General features: G+C 40.8%; 2 protein-coding genes and 1 long non-coding RNA gene across 8 annotated transcripts in view; 1 reads left to right on the top strand and 2 right to left on the bottom strand.

The window, feature by feature from the left end:
• The window catches only part of LOC110491461 (vesicle transport through interaction with t-SNAREs homolog 1A), a 197963-nt gene extending 190587 nt beyond the window's left edge, over window positions 1-7376 (bottom strand). For 2 of the 5 annotated variants that reach the window (XM_036946313.2, XM_036946316.2), the window contains exon 1: window positions 6839-7376. In XM_036946313.2, coding sequence (XP_036802208.1) covers window positions 6839-6932 — 94 coding nt within the window. In that variant the 5' untranslated portion in view covers window positions 6933-7376. The remainder of the gene's footprint in view (window positions 1-6838) is intronic. The other 3 variants (XM_036946315.2, XM_090202044.1, XM_036946310.2) reach the window with 2 other exon arrangements.
• Window positions 7377-7382: 6 nt separating this feature from the next.
• Window positions 7383-11983, top strand: LOC110491457 (RNA-binding protein with serine-rich domain 1). Of its 2 annotated transcripts, none has more exons than XM_021564924.3 (7): window positions 7383-7477; window positions 8117-8266; window positions 8416-8589; window positions 9152-9257; window positions 9456-9609; window positions 11013-11157; window positions 11417-11983. In XM_021564924.3, coding segments are annotated over exons 1-7 (837 nt in total). In that variant the 5' UTR covers window positions 7383-7475; the 3' UTR covers window positions 11523-11983. The 2 variants fall into 2 exon arrangements, with proteins under 2 accessions (XP_021420599.1, XP_021420600.1); XM_021564925.3 differs by having other exon boundaries at window positions 7433-7850.
• A 308-nt stretch (window positions 11984-12291) lies between these two features.
• LOC110491460 (uncharacterized) lies at window positions 12292-15483 on the bottom strand. The gene is made up of 2 exons (XR_002468836.3): window positions 15305-15483; window positions 12292-12508 (listed from the first exon to the last, which is right to left on the bottom strand). It is a non-coding gene; the product is annotated as an uncharacterized LOC110491460 (long non-coding RNA).
• Window positions 15484-15527: the final 44 nt, after the last annotated feature.

The raw sequence follows: 15527 nt of genomic DNA, 5'->3' as shown, positions 1-15527 counted from the left end.
TGTTGTTTGTCTGTAATTTTTGTAATGACTTGGTGCTGCCTATCTTGGCCAGGACACTCTTGAAAAAGAGATTTTAAAACTCAATGAGCCCTTCCTGGTTAAATAAAGGTTAAATAAAAATAAATAAATGGTGTTTTTACAATGTAGGCACCTGATCTGAGCCATAAGGTAGACTAGGCATCTACCACCCCACTACCACAATCAGATTAGTGGCAAAGTCGCCTAGGTTTTTATGTCCCCTCACTTTGGTTCTGAAATCACCATCACCCACTTATTAAGTTGTCATTTCTGCACATTAAGTGTTTGAGCTCAATATGTGTACATTTTCATAATTTATCTATGACATGGCCAATGAATATATATTGTGTGTACAAAACATTAGGAACACCTTCCTAATATTGAGTTGACAACCCCTTTTGCCCTCAGAACAGCCTGAATTCGTCACGCCGTGGACTATAAGGAGTAGAAATCATTGCACAGGGATGCTGGCCCACGTTGCCAGATGAGAGTTCTGTCTGCAGTAGCTGACTTTTATTCTGGCAAAACACCATCTTGAACAGCTCATAGATAACAATAAGCTAGCAATTGACATAGGTTGTCACTCAACTAATGAATCCTCATATCACGCAAGCCAATTTAGTATTTGAATGCTGACTGTGCTGCACAGATGTGCAAGATCAGGAACTGGCCGTCTACCTTGCATTGGTCAACACGCGAAGCAGGGCAGAGTGAGCGGCTACATGGAGTTCGACGCTGAAGGAGAGGACGAATCAGTTTTCACAAAATATGAGGTAATTTTCAGAAGGTAGAACGAATGTAATATGAGCAAAAAAATATTGTGAACCGGCAATTTGAAATGTTCGAATCGATTTTCTGACCGACGCATGCTACATTTGGATCGATTTTTGGGATCTGCAGACCGATGCACTTGTGTCTTAAACATTTGATCCCAGTTCAATGGGTATAGGTGTTTCGTGTCATTCCTTGTAGATCTCATGCATAACTGCATTGATACCAAATGCCCTCTTGTTAGGCTCATTCTCCCTCCACTCACTCCAAATCCCTGGCAGAGGACAAGACGTCGGGAGGTGTAAATATCCCGTAAGAATAACACATCCCTGCTACAAATATACTAATCAGCTATCTGCAAACAGAAGTCAGACAATTGTTCACTTGCAAGGAGACTTATTCTAGACCTATACTATACTAGACCTATACCTAGACCTATACTAGACTAAACTAGAAGCATTCACAATAAATATTTGAGCTCAAAATAAAGAACATTAGCATACAACTATGAATAAGGTCAATTCCACAGTAACAGATTGATGTTGAGACTAGTCATTTTCACTTTAAAATGTATGCGAAACAATAACGAATGTCTACAAAGTTAAACCACACAACTCTAAACATACACGGTACCAACAGCACCAACTGTGATCACGTTACCCAGCTTTGCATCTGAACTGTTCAAGTAAATGTGTATTAGTAAACATTTTTGTGGAAATTGTTTAAAGAAGTCCTTGTGCATTGAGTTGTATGGTTTATTGTCCCCCACTGTGGATCCGTCTCCGTCCGTTAGGGGGCGCTATAGTTAATCAACTCTACGTACATAAGTCCCACAATATATTGCAGACAGTACAGGCCCAGTTTTGACAACTTGGCTGAATTATGTGTTTTGCCATCCTGATCTGGCATTTACTAAATTACACTGATTGGTCAGATGGTGGCGCTATAATAAGAGATTGAAAATGCAAACTTTGAAAGGTCACGCCCCTCACCCCGTTTGACCAACAGTCATGAAATTTGGTACATAGGTACCTCTCCTCACAAGGAACAAATCTGCCTCTGGTCCACCATAATGGATTTCCCACTTAAAAAAACGCTATTCTTCCTGCACCAAATGACTGAGCTATACAAAATTTGATATGTGGCATCTATGGATAAAGGTTCTCTCAGCGCAATATTTTCCAGACTAGTACCTAAAACAACATGGCCACTATTGGCCAATAATCATTCACATGGGCGTGGTCCGGCACATAAATGCATATAAATCCATCAAGGATATTCATATTGTAACTAAATTTGGTACACATGTTGCAAACACTGTCAAGACTTAACATATGCAAGAACATTCATATCGATGAAATCAAGGAGGGGACTGTGGAAATCAGGGAGGGGACTGTGGAAATCAGGGAAGGGACTGTGGATTTGTCTCTGTGTGTTAGTACGTTCGTCACACGTGATATCTCTAAACGTGGATAAATGATGCATCTTCGCTATAGAGATCAGGCAGTTACAAAATTACACTATTTGGCCCAAGGTGGGAGCTACTGTACAGTAATTAACTAAAACGTGTTAAATCATACACAATATCTCAATTGGCCAAAAGGTGCTGCATCATTTGTGGTGGACGACGTGTTTACTGTTGCCTGTTTTAAATTGTATTTGATCTCTGAGAAATTCAGCTAATAGCATTCGCCAGCTTGTAGTCAAAAACCAGAAATGAGAGATACGTCTCGTTCGTTCAGTCATCCTTATGGGGAAAGAATAGGGTTTTGGGATAAAGGGCAAAAAAATGGTCTGAGGTTAACACAGGCTTAGGAGACCTTATACGTTTTGTTCAATGAGATAATACCAGTCAGTTAACATAACCTTTATTAATTATGAAGCCTTAATGTGCTTCTTTTTTGTTTGTTGATAAATGCATTAAATCCACAAAATGTAACCTTAACTAATGAAGATGATCTCATAGAACAAAATCTATAAGTTCTCCAAAGCCTGTGTTTACCACAGACCTTATTTTCAGTGTTTATCCAAAACCCCTACAAAAACTCCATTCATATTCCAATAGGCTTTGTCCAACAAACCATGGTGGAGTTAGTGCCTATTGCTCTCTAGTGTGGTGTGGGGGGTCTGTGATAGAGGTCGACCGATTATGATTTTTTCAACCCCATTACCGATTATTGGAGGACCAAAAAAGCCAATAACGATTATTCGGCCAATTTTTTTGTTGTTGTTGTAATAATGACAATTACAACAATACTGAATGAACACTTATTTTAACTTAATATAATACATCAATAAAATCAATTTAGCCTCAAATAAATAATGAAACATGTTCAATTTGGTTTAAATAATGCAAAAACTAAGTGTTGGAGAAGAAAGTAAAAGTGCAATATGTGCCATGTAAGAAAGCTAACGTTTAAGTTCCTTGCTCAGAACATGAGAACATACAGTGCCTTGCGAAAGTATTCGGCCCCCTTGAACTTTGCGACCTTTTGCCACATTTCAGGCTTCAAACATAAAGATATAAAACTGTATTTTTTTGTGAAGAATCAACAACAAGTGGGACACAATCATGAAGTGGAATGACATTTATTGGATATTTCAAACTTTTTTAACAAATCAAAAATTGGGCGTGCAAAATTATTCAGCCCCCTTAAGTTAATACTTTGTAGCGCCACCTTTTGCTGCGATTACAGCTGTAAGTCGCTTGGAGTATGTGTCTATCAGTTTTGCACATCGAGAGACTGACATTTTTTCCCATTCCTCCTTGCAAAACAGCTCGAGCTCAGTGAAGTTGGATGGAGAGCATTTGTGAACAGCAGTTTTCAGTTCTTTCCACAGATTCTCGATTGGATTCAGGTCTGGACTTTGACTTGGCCATTCTAACACCTGGATATGTTTATTTTTTAACCATTCCATTGTAGATTTTGCTTTATGTTTTGGATCATTGTCTTGTTGGAAGACAAATCTCCGTCCCAGTCTCAGGTCTTTTGCAGACTCCATCAGGTTTTCTTCCAGAATGGTCCTGTATTTGGCTCCATCCATCTTCCCATCAATTTTAACCATCTTCCCTGTCCCTGCTGAAGAAAAGCAGGCCCAAACCATGATGCTGCCACCACCATGTTTGACAGTGGGGATGGTGTGTTCAGCTGTGTTGCTTTTACGCCAAACATAACGTTTTACGTTGTTGCCAAAAAGTTCAATTTTGGTTTCATCTGACCAGAGCACTTTCTTCCACATGTTTGGTGTGTCGCCCAGGTGGCTTGTGGCAAACTTTAAACGACACTTTTTATGGATATCTTTAAGAAATGGCTTTCTTCTTGCCACTCTTCCATAAAGGCCAGATTTGTGCAATATACGACTGATTGTTGTCCTATGGACAGAGTCTCCCACCTCAGCTGTAGATCTCTGCAGTTCATCCAGAGTGATCATGGGCCTCTTGGCTGCATCTCTGATCAGTCTTCTCCTTGTATGAGCTGAAAGTTTAGAGGGACGGCCGGGTCTTGGTAGATTTGCAGTAGTCTGATACTCCTTCCATTTCAATATTATCGCTTGCACAGTGCTCCTTGGGATGTTTAAAGCTTGGGAAATCTTTTTGTATCCAAATCCGGCTTTAAACTTCTTCACAACAGTATCTCGGACCTGCCTGGTGTGTTCCTTGTTCTTCATGATGCTCTCTGCGCTTTTAACGGACCTCTGAGACTATCACAGTGCAGGTGCATTTATACGGAGACTTGATTACACACAGGTGGATTGTATTTATCATCATTAGTCATTTAGGTCAACATTGGATCATTCAGAGATCCTCACTGAACTTCTGGAGAGAGTTTGCTGCACTGAAAGTAAAGGGGCTGAATAATTTTGCACGCCCAATTTTTCAGTTTTTGATTTGTTAAAAAAGTTTGAAATATCCAATAAATGTTGTTCCACTTCATGATTGTGTCCCACTTGTTGTTGATTCTTCACAAAAAAATACAGTTTTATATCTTTATGTTTGAAGCCTGAAATGTGGCAAAAGGTCGCAAAGTTCAAGGGGGCCGAATACTTTCGCAAGGCACTGTATGAAAGCTGGTGGTTCCTTTTAACATGAGTCTTCAATATTCCCAGGTAATAAGTTTTAGGTTGTAGTTATTACAGGAATTATCGGACTATTTCCCTCTATACCATTTGTATTTCATTAACTTTAGTATTGCCAGTGTAACAGTATAGCTTCCGTCCCTTTCCTCGCTCCTCCCTGGGCTCGAACCAGGAACACAATGACAACAGCCACCCTCGAAGCAGCGTTCCCCATGCAGAGCAAGGGAAATAACCACTCCAAGGCTCAGAGCGAGTGATGTTTGTAACGCTATTAGCGCGCGCTAACTAGCTAGCCATCTCACTTAAGTTACACCAGCCTCATCTCGGGAGTTGATAGGCTTGAAGTCATAAACAGCGCAATGCTCGACGCACAACGAAGAGCTGCTGGCAAAACGCAAAAAAAGTGCTGTTTGAATGAATGTTTTCGCGCCTGCTTCTGCCTACCACCGCTCAGTTAGATACTTAGATACGTGTATGCTCAGTCAGATTATACGCAACACAGGACACGCTAGATAATATCTAGTAATATCATCAACCATGTATAGTTAACTAGTGATTATGATTGATTGAATGTTTTTATAAGATAAGTTTAATGCTAGCTAGCAACTTATCTTGGCTTGTAACAGGCAGTCTCCTTGTGGAGTGCAACGAGAGAGAGGCAAGTCGTTATAGCGTTGGACGAGTTAACTGTAAGGTTGCAAGATTGCATCCCCCGAGCTGACAAGGTGAAAATCTGTCGTTCTGCCCCTGAACTAGGCGGTTAACCCACCGTTCCTAGGCCGTCATTGAAAATAAGAATATGTTCTTAACTGACTTGCCTAGTTAAATAAAGATTAAATAAAGGTGTAAAACAAAAACACAAAACACACACAAAAAATAAAAAATCGGCCAAATCGGTGCCCAAATCTACCGATTTCCGATTGTTATGAAACTTAAAATTGGCCCTAATTAATTGGCCATTCCGATTAATCGGTCGACCTCTAGACTGTGAGTGGCTTTGATAATTGGATTGAATTCCTCATGTCTTACTCATTTTTAGGAAGAAGTATGGTCCAAATCAGATGTTAGGTACTATATTTTTTAAAGATTATATGAATCCTATAAATTAAAATGGGTGCAATCAATCAGCATCATTTCTCAGAGATCAAATTATATTTAAACAAAATCATGTTTTTAGGAATGCTAATCTTATCCATTTCTGACAAACTATTTCAGAACAATCTGAGATGGTGGGTGTCGAAACCCTCTTGTGTTTTGAGGTTAAATAAATGTAGGGAGGAAGGGCAATTTCATCTCGTTTCTTAGATGTAGGCCTACTTTATATCTTATTACCCACTTTAGAAGTGGAACTATGAAAAAATAAAATTATGGATTAGGTCTACTGCACTTAAGTGGCTTGACTCAACAATTCAGTCCCACTAAAGCCTACATCTTCACAAACAAGACAATTATTTATTTTTCAATGTAGCCCACATCATGTTCTAGATATGAATAAAGTATCGTTTTACTTTATTAAAATTCCAATCCTATTATGTTTAGCTTAGGTAGATGATTGAAAGATAATATTTTATATTAAGTACCAATGCTAGGAGCCGGACAACCTATTGCCATTGAACCAGGATTCAATCTCCCTTCAAGAACATATCATCATAAATGTAGAATTAAACTGCTGTGCGTTTGTCAGCACAGCATACGAATGCTCAAGACCAATTAATGGCTATTTGATAGCGAACTTTAGCTAGATAGCTGACAAACTAAATAGCTAGTTAACGTTAGTTGGATAGGTAACGTCGTTATTTCACTAGCACAAAGCTAGTTGAATTGCTTTAGGGAGCTAAATACTCGGCAGTGAATATGATGACATTTGCGTAAAATACGTGTCATGTGAAACTAGCTAGCTAGCTGCATTATTCATTTGTTGACATGACAGAAGTCATTCGTTGGCAAACTAATAGAGCTTAACGTGGTTTACCTCCACCTAATTTGGGAATCCTTCCAATTTTGTTGGTTATTTCTGCTGTCAGGGTTCCAAAGTCCTGTTCATAGGCTTCAAAATCTGAAGACATAGTGAAGTTTGACTGTAAAACAGGTGTCTTCTTGGCTGAAAAGTAGCTGAAGATGAAGCAAAACAACGCTTTCTGCGAAGGCGGGCCGTCACTTCCGTGTTGCGTTACAGAAAATGTTATCCGGTAAGAAAGCAGCAACTGTTAACTAATTCACTGGTTCTTCCAATGAAGTGTCAAAACTTTCTCCATGCGTGGCCAGAAAAAAAATACGTGTACAGTGAAATGAAAGACATCGCATTAACTACAGTTTATGCATTAGTTACACATTTATTTATAGCTTCATCACATTGAAATAGAATAAACCATATGTTTTTAAGAAGACATCGAACATTTATACAGAATAAAGTATGTTGCTACAATCTCTACTAATCCCACATTTTGTCTATAATGTATCAAAATGTGATACACAATATATACCTCCCAAAGAGTCCTATTCCAATAAAATACAGCAGAGGGAGCTGCGCGTCTTTAGAAATGTCACTTTCTCCGGTTCAACTTTGAAACGTCATCTCTCTGCGACTTGTTGCTGCAACCAGAGCAAATATGTAAATGTTCCTTTTCAATCCACTTTAATCGTCGAATTAACGATTGTATATAGACGTATGATGTATGATATGTTGTTGTTTTAGGAAACACAGTTTGACTCAAGAGTATATTTCACCGATGTGTCGTTGAATTAGCAAAGTAGAGGGTATCTAGATCAAGCTAGTTGTATGGGCACGTCAGCCAAAAAAAACATACAAATATGTTTTATTGTCACACACCGGATAGGTGCAGGGAAATGTGTTGTTTTTACAGGGTTAACCATAGTAGTATGGCGCCCCTTTAGCAAACCAGGGTTACGTGCCTTGCTCAAGGGCACAGACAGATTTGATTTATTGTCGGTTCAGGAAATTCGAATCAGATTCAGTCTACAACGTAAGTAACGTTAGATCGTTTTTCCCGCCATGTTCCTGAATTATCAGCTGACCGATAAGAAGCAAGACAATGTTATAGCACTGAAATGATCAAGCCAACAGGATATATTTGGATTATAGATATGTAACGTTATGTGCCTTAGAGTATCACAAACATACTGTATATGCAACATATTGCATCACAGACTGGAATTGTAGCTAAAGTCTGAATAGTTTCTACTTGTCCTCTAGCTAGATATAGACAGTCATTCTATTATCAATCTACAGGGCGCCTTCTCCAGTGAGGAGGAAGGAGCATATGGATGACAAGGCAAAAGTGCGAGAGAAGGAGAAAACGGGTGCCACCAAGGAGAAAGCTGAGAAGGACAGGGGAAGGGAGAAGGGACGCAAGCGACGTAGCTCCACTGGGAGCAGCAGGTCAGTATTACTGTACCCTTACCATAGCATCTCTTGTTTTTATCAGACAACTTATATCCTCAGTCACTGCTTTCTGATGCCCCACAGTAAGCCCATCTTTCTGTCTTCACTCGGATCTAAAGTAAGCCCCTCTCCCGGTCTTCACTCAGGTCCAGCTCCAGTAGCAGCTCTGGCTCCAGCTCCGGTTCTTCCAGCGGCTCCAGTTCCTCCTCTGCCTCAAGCCGCTCCGGGTCTTCCAGCTCCCGATCTTCTAGCTCAACCAGCTCCGGGTCGCCCAGCCCCAGTCGCCGCCGCCACGACAACCACCGCCGCTCACGGTCCAAGTATGTGTGTGTAACCGATGTGAAATGGCTAGCTACTTAGCGGTGGTGCGCGCTAATAGCGTTTCAATCGGTGACGTCACTCGCTTTGAGACCTTGAAGTAGGGGTTCCCCTTGCTCTGCAAGGGCCACGGCTTTTGTGGAGCAATGGGTAACGATGCTTCGTGGGAGGCAGTTGTTGATGTGTGCAGAGGGTCCCTGGTTCGAGCCCAGGTAGGGGCGAGGGGACAGATGAAAGTTAAACTGTTACATGTGACCTGTAAAGTGTAAAGCAGTGGTCTCCAATCCCAGCCCTGAGTTAAAGTGTGTGCAGGCTTTTGTTCCACACCAGCACTAAATACTTTCAGTTCACCTAATGGTTTAACATTTAAACCTTCATTAGTTGTTTCAGGTATGTTAGTGCTGGGCTGACAAAAAAGCCTGCATGCTCTGTAACTCTGCTGGACCAGGGTTTGTGATCATTCCTAAAGCTAATCCAAAAACAGGATTAAGGAGATGTGATCTTGGAAGTGACATCTTTTTTGAGTGAAGGAATAGAGTAAGACCTCTTCTGTTTGTTCTCTAGATCCAAGTCATCAGTGAAAAAGGATGACAAGGAGAGGCGTAAGAGGAGCCCCAGCCCCCGACCAACCAAGGTGTACCTGGGCCGCCTCACCAGAAACGTTGTCAAGGTGAGTCAAAATGACTCACCCAGTCTCCAAGTGTACATGAATACAGTGTATGTGCACATCAATGGGATTCCATATAGCCTATTTGAATGCATTTTTTGTGTCAAGCTGCAGACCGCATGTTGAAGGCATTGGCGGTTTGTTGAAGTAGGGAGCAATATCTTGGGGGTGGGTTTTGACTAAAGTCTCTGCTCTTTTCAGGAACACATCCAGGAGATCTTCAGCTCCTATGGCAAAATCAAGATGATTGACATGCCTGTGGACAGGCTCCGCTCACACTTGTCAAAGGGCTACGCCTACGTGGAGTTTGAGAATGCCGATGAGGCCGAGAAGGCTCTTAAACACATGGATGGAGGTTGGTGGAGACCAATGGTTCTGGGTGTACATTAGAGGTCGACCGATTATGATTTTTCAATGCCGATACTGATTATTGGAGGACCAAAAAAAGCCGATACCGATTAATCTGACGTTTTTTAAATTTTTATTATTTGTAATGATGACAATTACAACAATACTGAATGAACACTTATTTTAACTTAATATAATACATCAATAAAATCAATTTAGCCTCAAATAAATAATGAAACATGTTCAATTTGGTTTAAATAATGCAAAAACTAAGTGTTGGAGAAGAAAGTAAAAGTGCAATATGTGCCATGTAAGAAAGCTAACGTTTAAGTTCCTTGCTCAGAACATGAGAACATATGAAAGCTGGTGGTTCCTTTTAACATGAGTCTTCAATATTCCCAGGTAACAAGTTTTAGGTTGTAGTTATTATAGGAATTATAGGACTATTTCTCTCTATACCAATTGTATTTCATTAACCTTTGACTATTGGATGTTCTTATAGGCACTTTAGTATTGCCAGTGTAACAGAATAGCCACCATCCCTCTCCTCGCTCCTACCTGGGCTCGAAGCAGTGTTACCCATGCAGAGCAAGGGGAACAACTACTCCAAGTCTCAGAGCGAGTGACGTTTGAAAACGCTATTAGCGCGCACCCCGCTAACTAGCTAGCCATTTCACATCGGTTACACGAGCCTAATCAGCTGTCATAAACAGCTGCTGGCAAATGTACGAAAGTGCTGTTTGAATGAATGCTTATGAGCCTGCTGGTGCCTACCACCGCTCAGTCATACTGCTCTATCAAATCATAGACTTAGTTATAACATAATAACACACAGAAATACGAACCTCATCTCGAAAACAAGACGTTTATTCTTTCAGTGAAAGAATATCTTTTATAAGATAAGTTTAATTCCAGTAACAGGCAGGCTCCTTGTGCAGTGCAATGAGAGGCAGGTGGTTAGAGCGTTGGACTAGTAAACTGTAAAGTTGCAAGATTGAATCCCAGAGCTGACAAGGTAAACATCTGTCGTTCTGCCCCTGAACAAGGCAGTTAGCCCACTGTTCCTAGGTCGTCATTGAAAATAAGAATGTGTTCTTAACTGACTTGCCTTGTTAAATAAAGGTGTTCAAAATAAAAAATAAACTGCCAAATCGGTGTCCAAAAATACAGATTTCCGATTGTTATGAAAACTTGAAATCGGCCCTAATTAATCGGCCATTCCGATTAATCGGTCGTCCTCTAGTGTACATGCAGTTAGCGTCTCTAGTTTGAATACATTGTAAAAGTCAACTACAGCGCTCTACTCTATTGAACTCTCTGTCCATAACCTATCCTCAGAGTTTTTACCTGAATCATACAATTAGAACATCATTTAAAAATGTACCTCTATTGGTCCTCTGTTGTCTGCAGGCCAGATTGACGGACAGGAGATCACAGCCACTGCCGTGCTGGCTCCTAGGGTAATATGCCCGCCCCCTCGCAGGCCCTCCCCCCCTCGCAGGATGCCCCCACCACCCCCGATGTGGCGACGCACCCCTCCACGCCTGAGGAGAAGGTCAGTCTCCTACTGTGTTAATGTCAATGTGTGTGTGGATGTTTGTCAGTCACAATAATTACATGTTTTACAGTACATTTCTGTATTTATTACACAAAGATGTACTTTGTTCCTATTATTTTGGTATGGTAACATCTGTATCCTCTGTTCTGAATCCCTGATTAGAATGAATGGCAGATGACCATGTATCCCCTCAGTTGTAAAGTTAAAGACCTTTGTCATCCCCTTGTTTTCATCCTCCTCTCTCTGTTTCCCAAAGGTCTCGGTCACCACGGAGACGCTCTCCGGTTCGCCGCAGGACTCGTTCGCGCTCACCCGGTCGCAGACGCCACCGCTCACGCTCCAGCTCCAATTCCTCCCGGTAGAGCTGCCTGAAACCTCTCACCTCACAGCTACTCTCCTCCCTCCTATCCTTCTCCCACCTTCCCGTTCTCCACTGTAAAAGTATGGCTGTATCCAAAGTTCTACTTAGCTTCCTTTCCTAGTCCTTCCCTCCATGTTCACTGATCTCAGAGGACATTACAGGTGAAAGCATGACAGCCTTTCTCTTGTCATAGTGTATTGTTATTGGTCTATAAGCATCATGTTGAATGCTAGGCTCAATCTGAGGCAAGAGGAGTGAAGTGAGCCCTGCTCTCAAGCCAGGTTTTTTTTTGTCCTCAACAGCTGAGTTGTGGCTGACACATTGTGATTACAGAATTCTCTTTTTTTGTTTGCACATAGATTTGTGCGTTTAGTTTTAATATGCAACTGTTACAACTCTTTAGTTGAGCCAGCTTGACATGTGCTGCCTGATGTTTTAATAAAGTTGACTTGTTTTCATCAGGCTCAATCACACCATGTTACAACATTCCATAGTGCCTCGAGTAGTTAGGCACTTTGCTAAACTTGATACAAGCCTCGGAGCATGTTACCTCAATCAGTATGCAGAAGTGTAGGCTGGCTAGACTGAGAGAAGATGTTTTGTGTACCATGTGCATGCACACAAGCGTGAAACAGCACTTCCGGAGGGAACTGTAAAGCCACCTCAAATAACTGTTTTACTGTCAATCTATATCCAACATCAAACCCACACACAAAAAAAGGCATGGTTCATTTACCTAAATATTTATACGAAGCTTGAAACGCCGTCCACAATATTGCATTTTAATTGTATACACATGGAGAGGAAGAGGGGACACTATCACTGCAGCACTTAAAGGTACAAAAAAATAAAAAATGACAACAATGATCTTATCCATCTGTATAGGAAGGGAAGTTCAGGGTCTGGCCTCCTTGTGCCTCCTGGCTGGGTTTGTCCATCAGGTCTTTGAACCCTAGCTTTTCCAGAGGTTCTTTGGCCATCAGCTGCCTGAAATAGCAGAAGATTGTTTCACATTGGTGATGAGATCAGTCGTGTTTATATCAAGTCATCTCAATTTTTTTGTAATGCTTTTTATTTTTTAATTTAACTAGGCAAATCAGTTAAGAACAGCAGGTAAGAGCTTTGGGCCAGTAACAGAAAGGTTGCTGGATCAAATCCCCGAGCTGACAAGGTAAAAATCTGTCGTTCTGCCCCTGAACAAGGCAGTTAACCCACTGTTCCTCAGTATGCCGTCAATGTAAATAAGAATTTGTTCTTAACTGACTTGCCAAGTCTAAAGGAACTTTTTTTTTAAAAGAACATATTCTTATTTACAATGACGGCCAAGCCCGGACGACGCTGGGCCAATTGTGCGCCGACCTATGGGACTCCGAGTCACGTCCAGATGTGATACAGCCTGGATAGTCTCCAGCAAAGAGATGCAATGTTGCATTGTATTTCAAACACTAGACAGCTACAGGGAGAGCAAAAGCAGTTGAGCTTTCATTTCACAGAACTCATACACATGTGCTCAAACACCCCTTTCCCTGGCATTTGAAAAGCAGCCAGCTACAGCTGGAAACTACAGAAGTTATGTGAAGCTGTGCAGTTGCTGGGTCGTCACTAAGTTACCACAAAGTCGAAATTGGCTAAATCAAAAAATAAACATATTTTCAGTTTGGTCTTAAGGTTAGGTTTAAAATCCTGATTTTAAGAAGATACATTTTAGATATACAGGGGCGTGGGAAGTGTGTGGCTATATATGATGTTTGTTTATTTGTTTGGGTAACTTTGAGGAAGTGCTTCCATCACTGCATGTCTCCCTCCATACAGTGCCTTTGGAAAGTATTCAGACCCCTCGACTTTTCCCACATTTTGTTACGTTACAGCCTTATTATAAAATTGATTACATCGTTTGTTCCCCTCGTCAATCTACACACAATAGCCCATAATGACAAAGCAAAAACAGGTTTTTATAATTGTTTGCTAATATATTTTTACAAAAATGTAAAACTGAAATATCACATTTGCATAAGTATTCAGACTCTTTACTCAGTATTTTGTTGAAGCATCTTTGGCAGCAATTACAGCATCGTGTCTACTTGGGTATGACGCTACTAGCTTGGCACCTGTATTTGGGGAGTTTCTCCCATTCTTCTCTGCAGATCCTCTCAAGCTCTGTCAGGTTGGATGGGGATTGTTGCTGCACAGCTATTTACAGGTCTCTCCAGAGATGTTCGATTGGGTTCAAGTCAGCTCTGGCTGGGCAACTCAAGGACATTCAGAGACTTTTCCCAAAGCCACTCCTGCGTTGTCTTGGTTGCGTGTTTAGGGTTGTTGTCCTGTTGGAATGTGAACCTTTGCCCTAGTGTGAGGTCCTGATTGCTCTGGAGCAGGTTTTCATCAAGGATCTATCTGTATTTGCTCCATTCATCTTTCCCTTGATCCTGACTAGTCTCCCAGTCCCTGCCACTGAAAGACATCTCCACAGCATGATGCCACCATCATACTTCACCGTGGGGATGGTGCCAGGTTTCCTCCAGACGTGACGCTTGGCATTCAGGCCAAAGAATTCAATCTTGATTTCTTCAGAGTGGCTTCCCTCAGGCCACTCTACCATAAAGGCCTGATTGGTGGAGTTCTGCAGAGACGGTTGTCCTTCTGGAAGGTTCTCCCATCTCCACAGTGGAACTCTGGAGCTCTGTCAGTGTGACCATCAGGTTCTTGGTCAAGGCCCTTCTCTAGGAAAATACTTCTTCCATTTAAGAATTATGGAGGCCACTGTGTTCTTGGGGACCTTCAATGCTGCAGATGTGTTAGTACCCTTCTCCAGATCTGTGCCTCGACACAATCCTGTCTCTGATCTCTACAGACAATTCCTTCAACCTCATGGCTTGGTTTTTGCTGTGGGACCTTATATAGACAGGTGTGTGCCTTTCCAAATCATGTCCAATCAATTAAATTTACTACAGGTAGACTCCAATCAGGTTGTAGAAACATAATAGATAATCAATGGAAACAGGATGCAGCTGAGCTCAATTTCGAGTCTCATAGCAAAGAGTCTGAATACTTATGTAAATAAGGAAATTTGCAAAAATGTTGTTTTTTTTTACTCTTTTCTTTGTCATTTTGGGGTATTGTGTGTAGATTGATGAGGAAATTTTTTCATTTAATTCATTTTAGAATAAAGCTGTAATGTAGGAAAATGTGGAAAAAGGGAAGGGTCTGAATAATTTCCAAATGCACTGTATATATAGACAAGCTGGATGTAATGAAATTATACTAAAATAGCTTAGCACACAACTTGGATTTGTAGGTGTCTGTAAAACAAGAGACTCTGAAGATTAAACTGAAATTTCAAGCTAGCAAAACTTCTCAAAGTAAATAAGGTGTCTTTTTTGTATATAATATATTTGCATAAAATTCTAAAAATCTGTTTTCACTTTGTCAGTATGGGGTATTCTGTGTAGATTGTTTAGGATTTTTTGTTTATTTAATCCATTTTACAATAAGGCTGTGCTGTAACAAAATGTGGAAAAAGTCAAGGGGGATGGAATACTTTCCGAAGGCACCGTAGGTGGGGTTTAGCCATAATTATGACTATGGCAACTAGTGACGATCCAGTTGCTGCGCACGTCACGAAGCTATTGCTGCCTAAATATACATTTTGAATGTATAATTCAACTTCCGTATGTTTGTACAATTTGAAGTTATTCAAATAATAATTACAAATACATTTTTTAAAAAGCTATTGCTTGAACCAACGAGTCTGTTGCTCAACCACAAGTGGTTTATTTTTCTTACCGAAATTATCCAAATTAAATTATCCTTTGTCGGGAGTACAGGGCCGAAAAAACTTACTTACTGCTGAAGTGCATACTGTAGGGGTCGAGACAAAAAATGAACAAGACCTTCACCAATATGTCATGCAAGCCTGCGGTATATTTGAAGCGCCGCATAGTTCTGACGTAGACAAACGTTCTGAGCTAGACATGAATAATCAACCCATAACATCGATTACGTTTTC

This window comes from Oncorhynchus mykiss, chromosome 16 (assembly GCF_057628025.1).
Source record: "Oncorhynchus mykiss isolate SJ-2025 chromosome 16, ASM5762802v1, whole genome shotgun sequence".
Taxonomy (NCBI): domain Eukaryota; kingdom Metazoa; phylum Chordata; class Actinopteri; order Salmoniformes; family Salmonidae; genus Oncorhynchus; species Oncorhynchus mykiss.
This window is presented reverse-complemented; position numbering and strand designations above follow the sequence as displayed.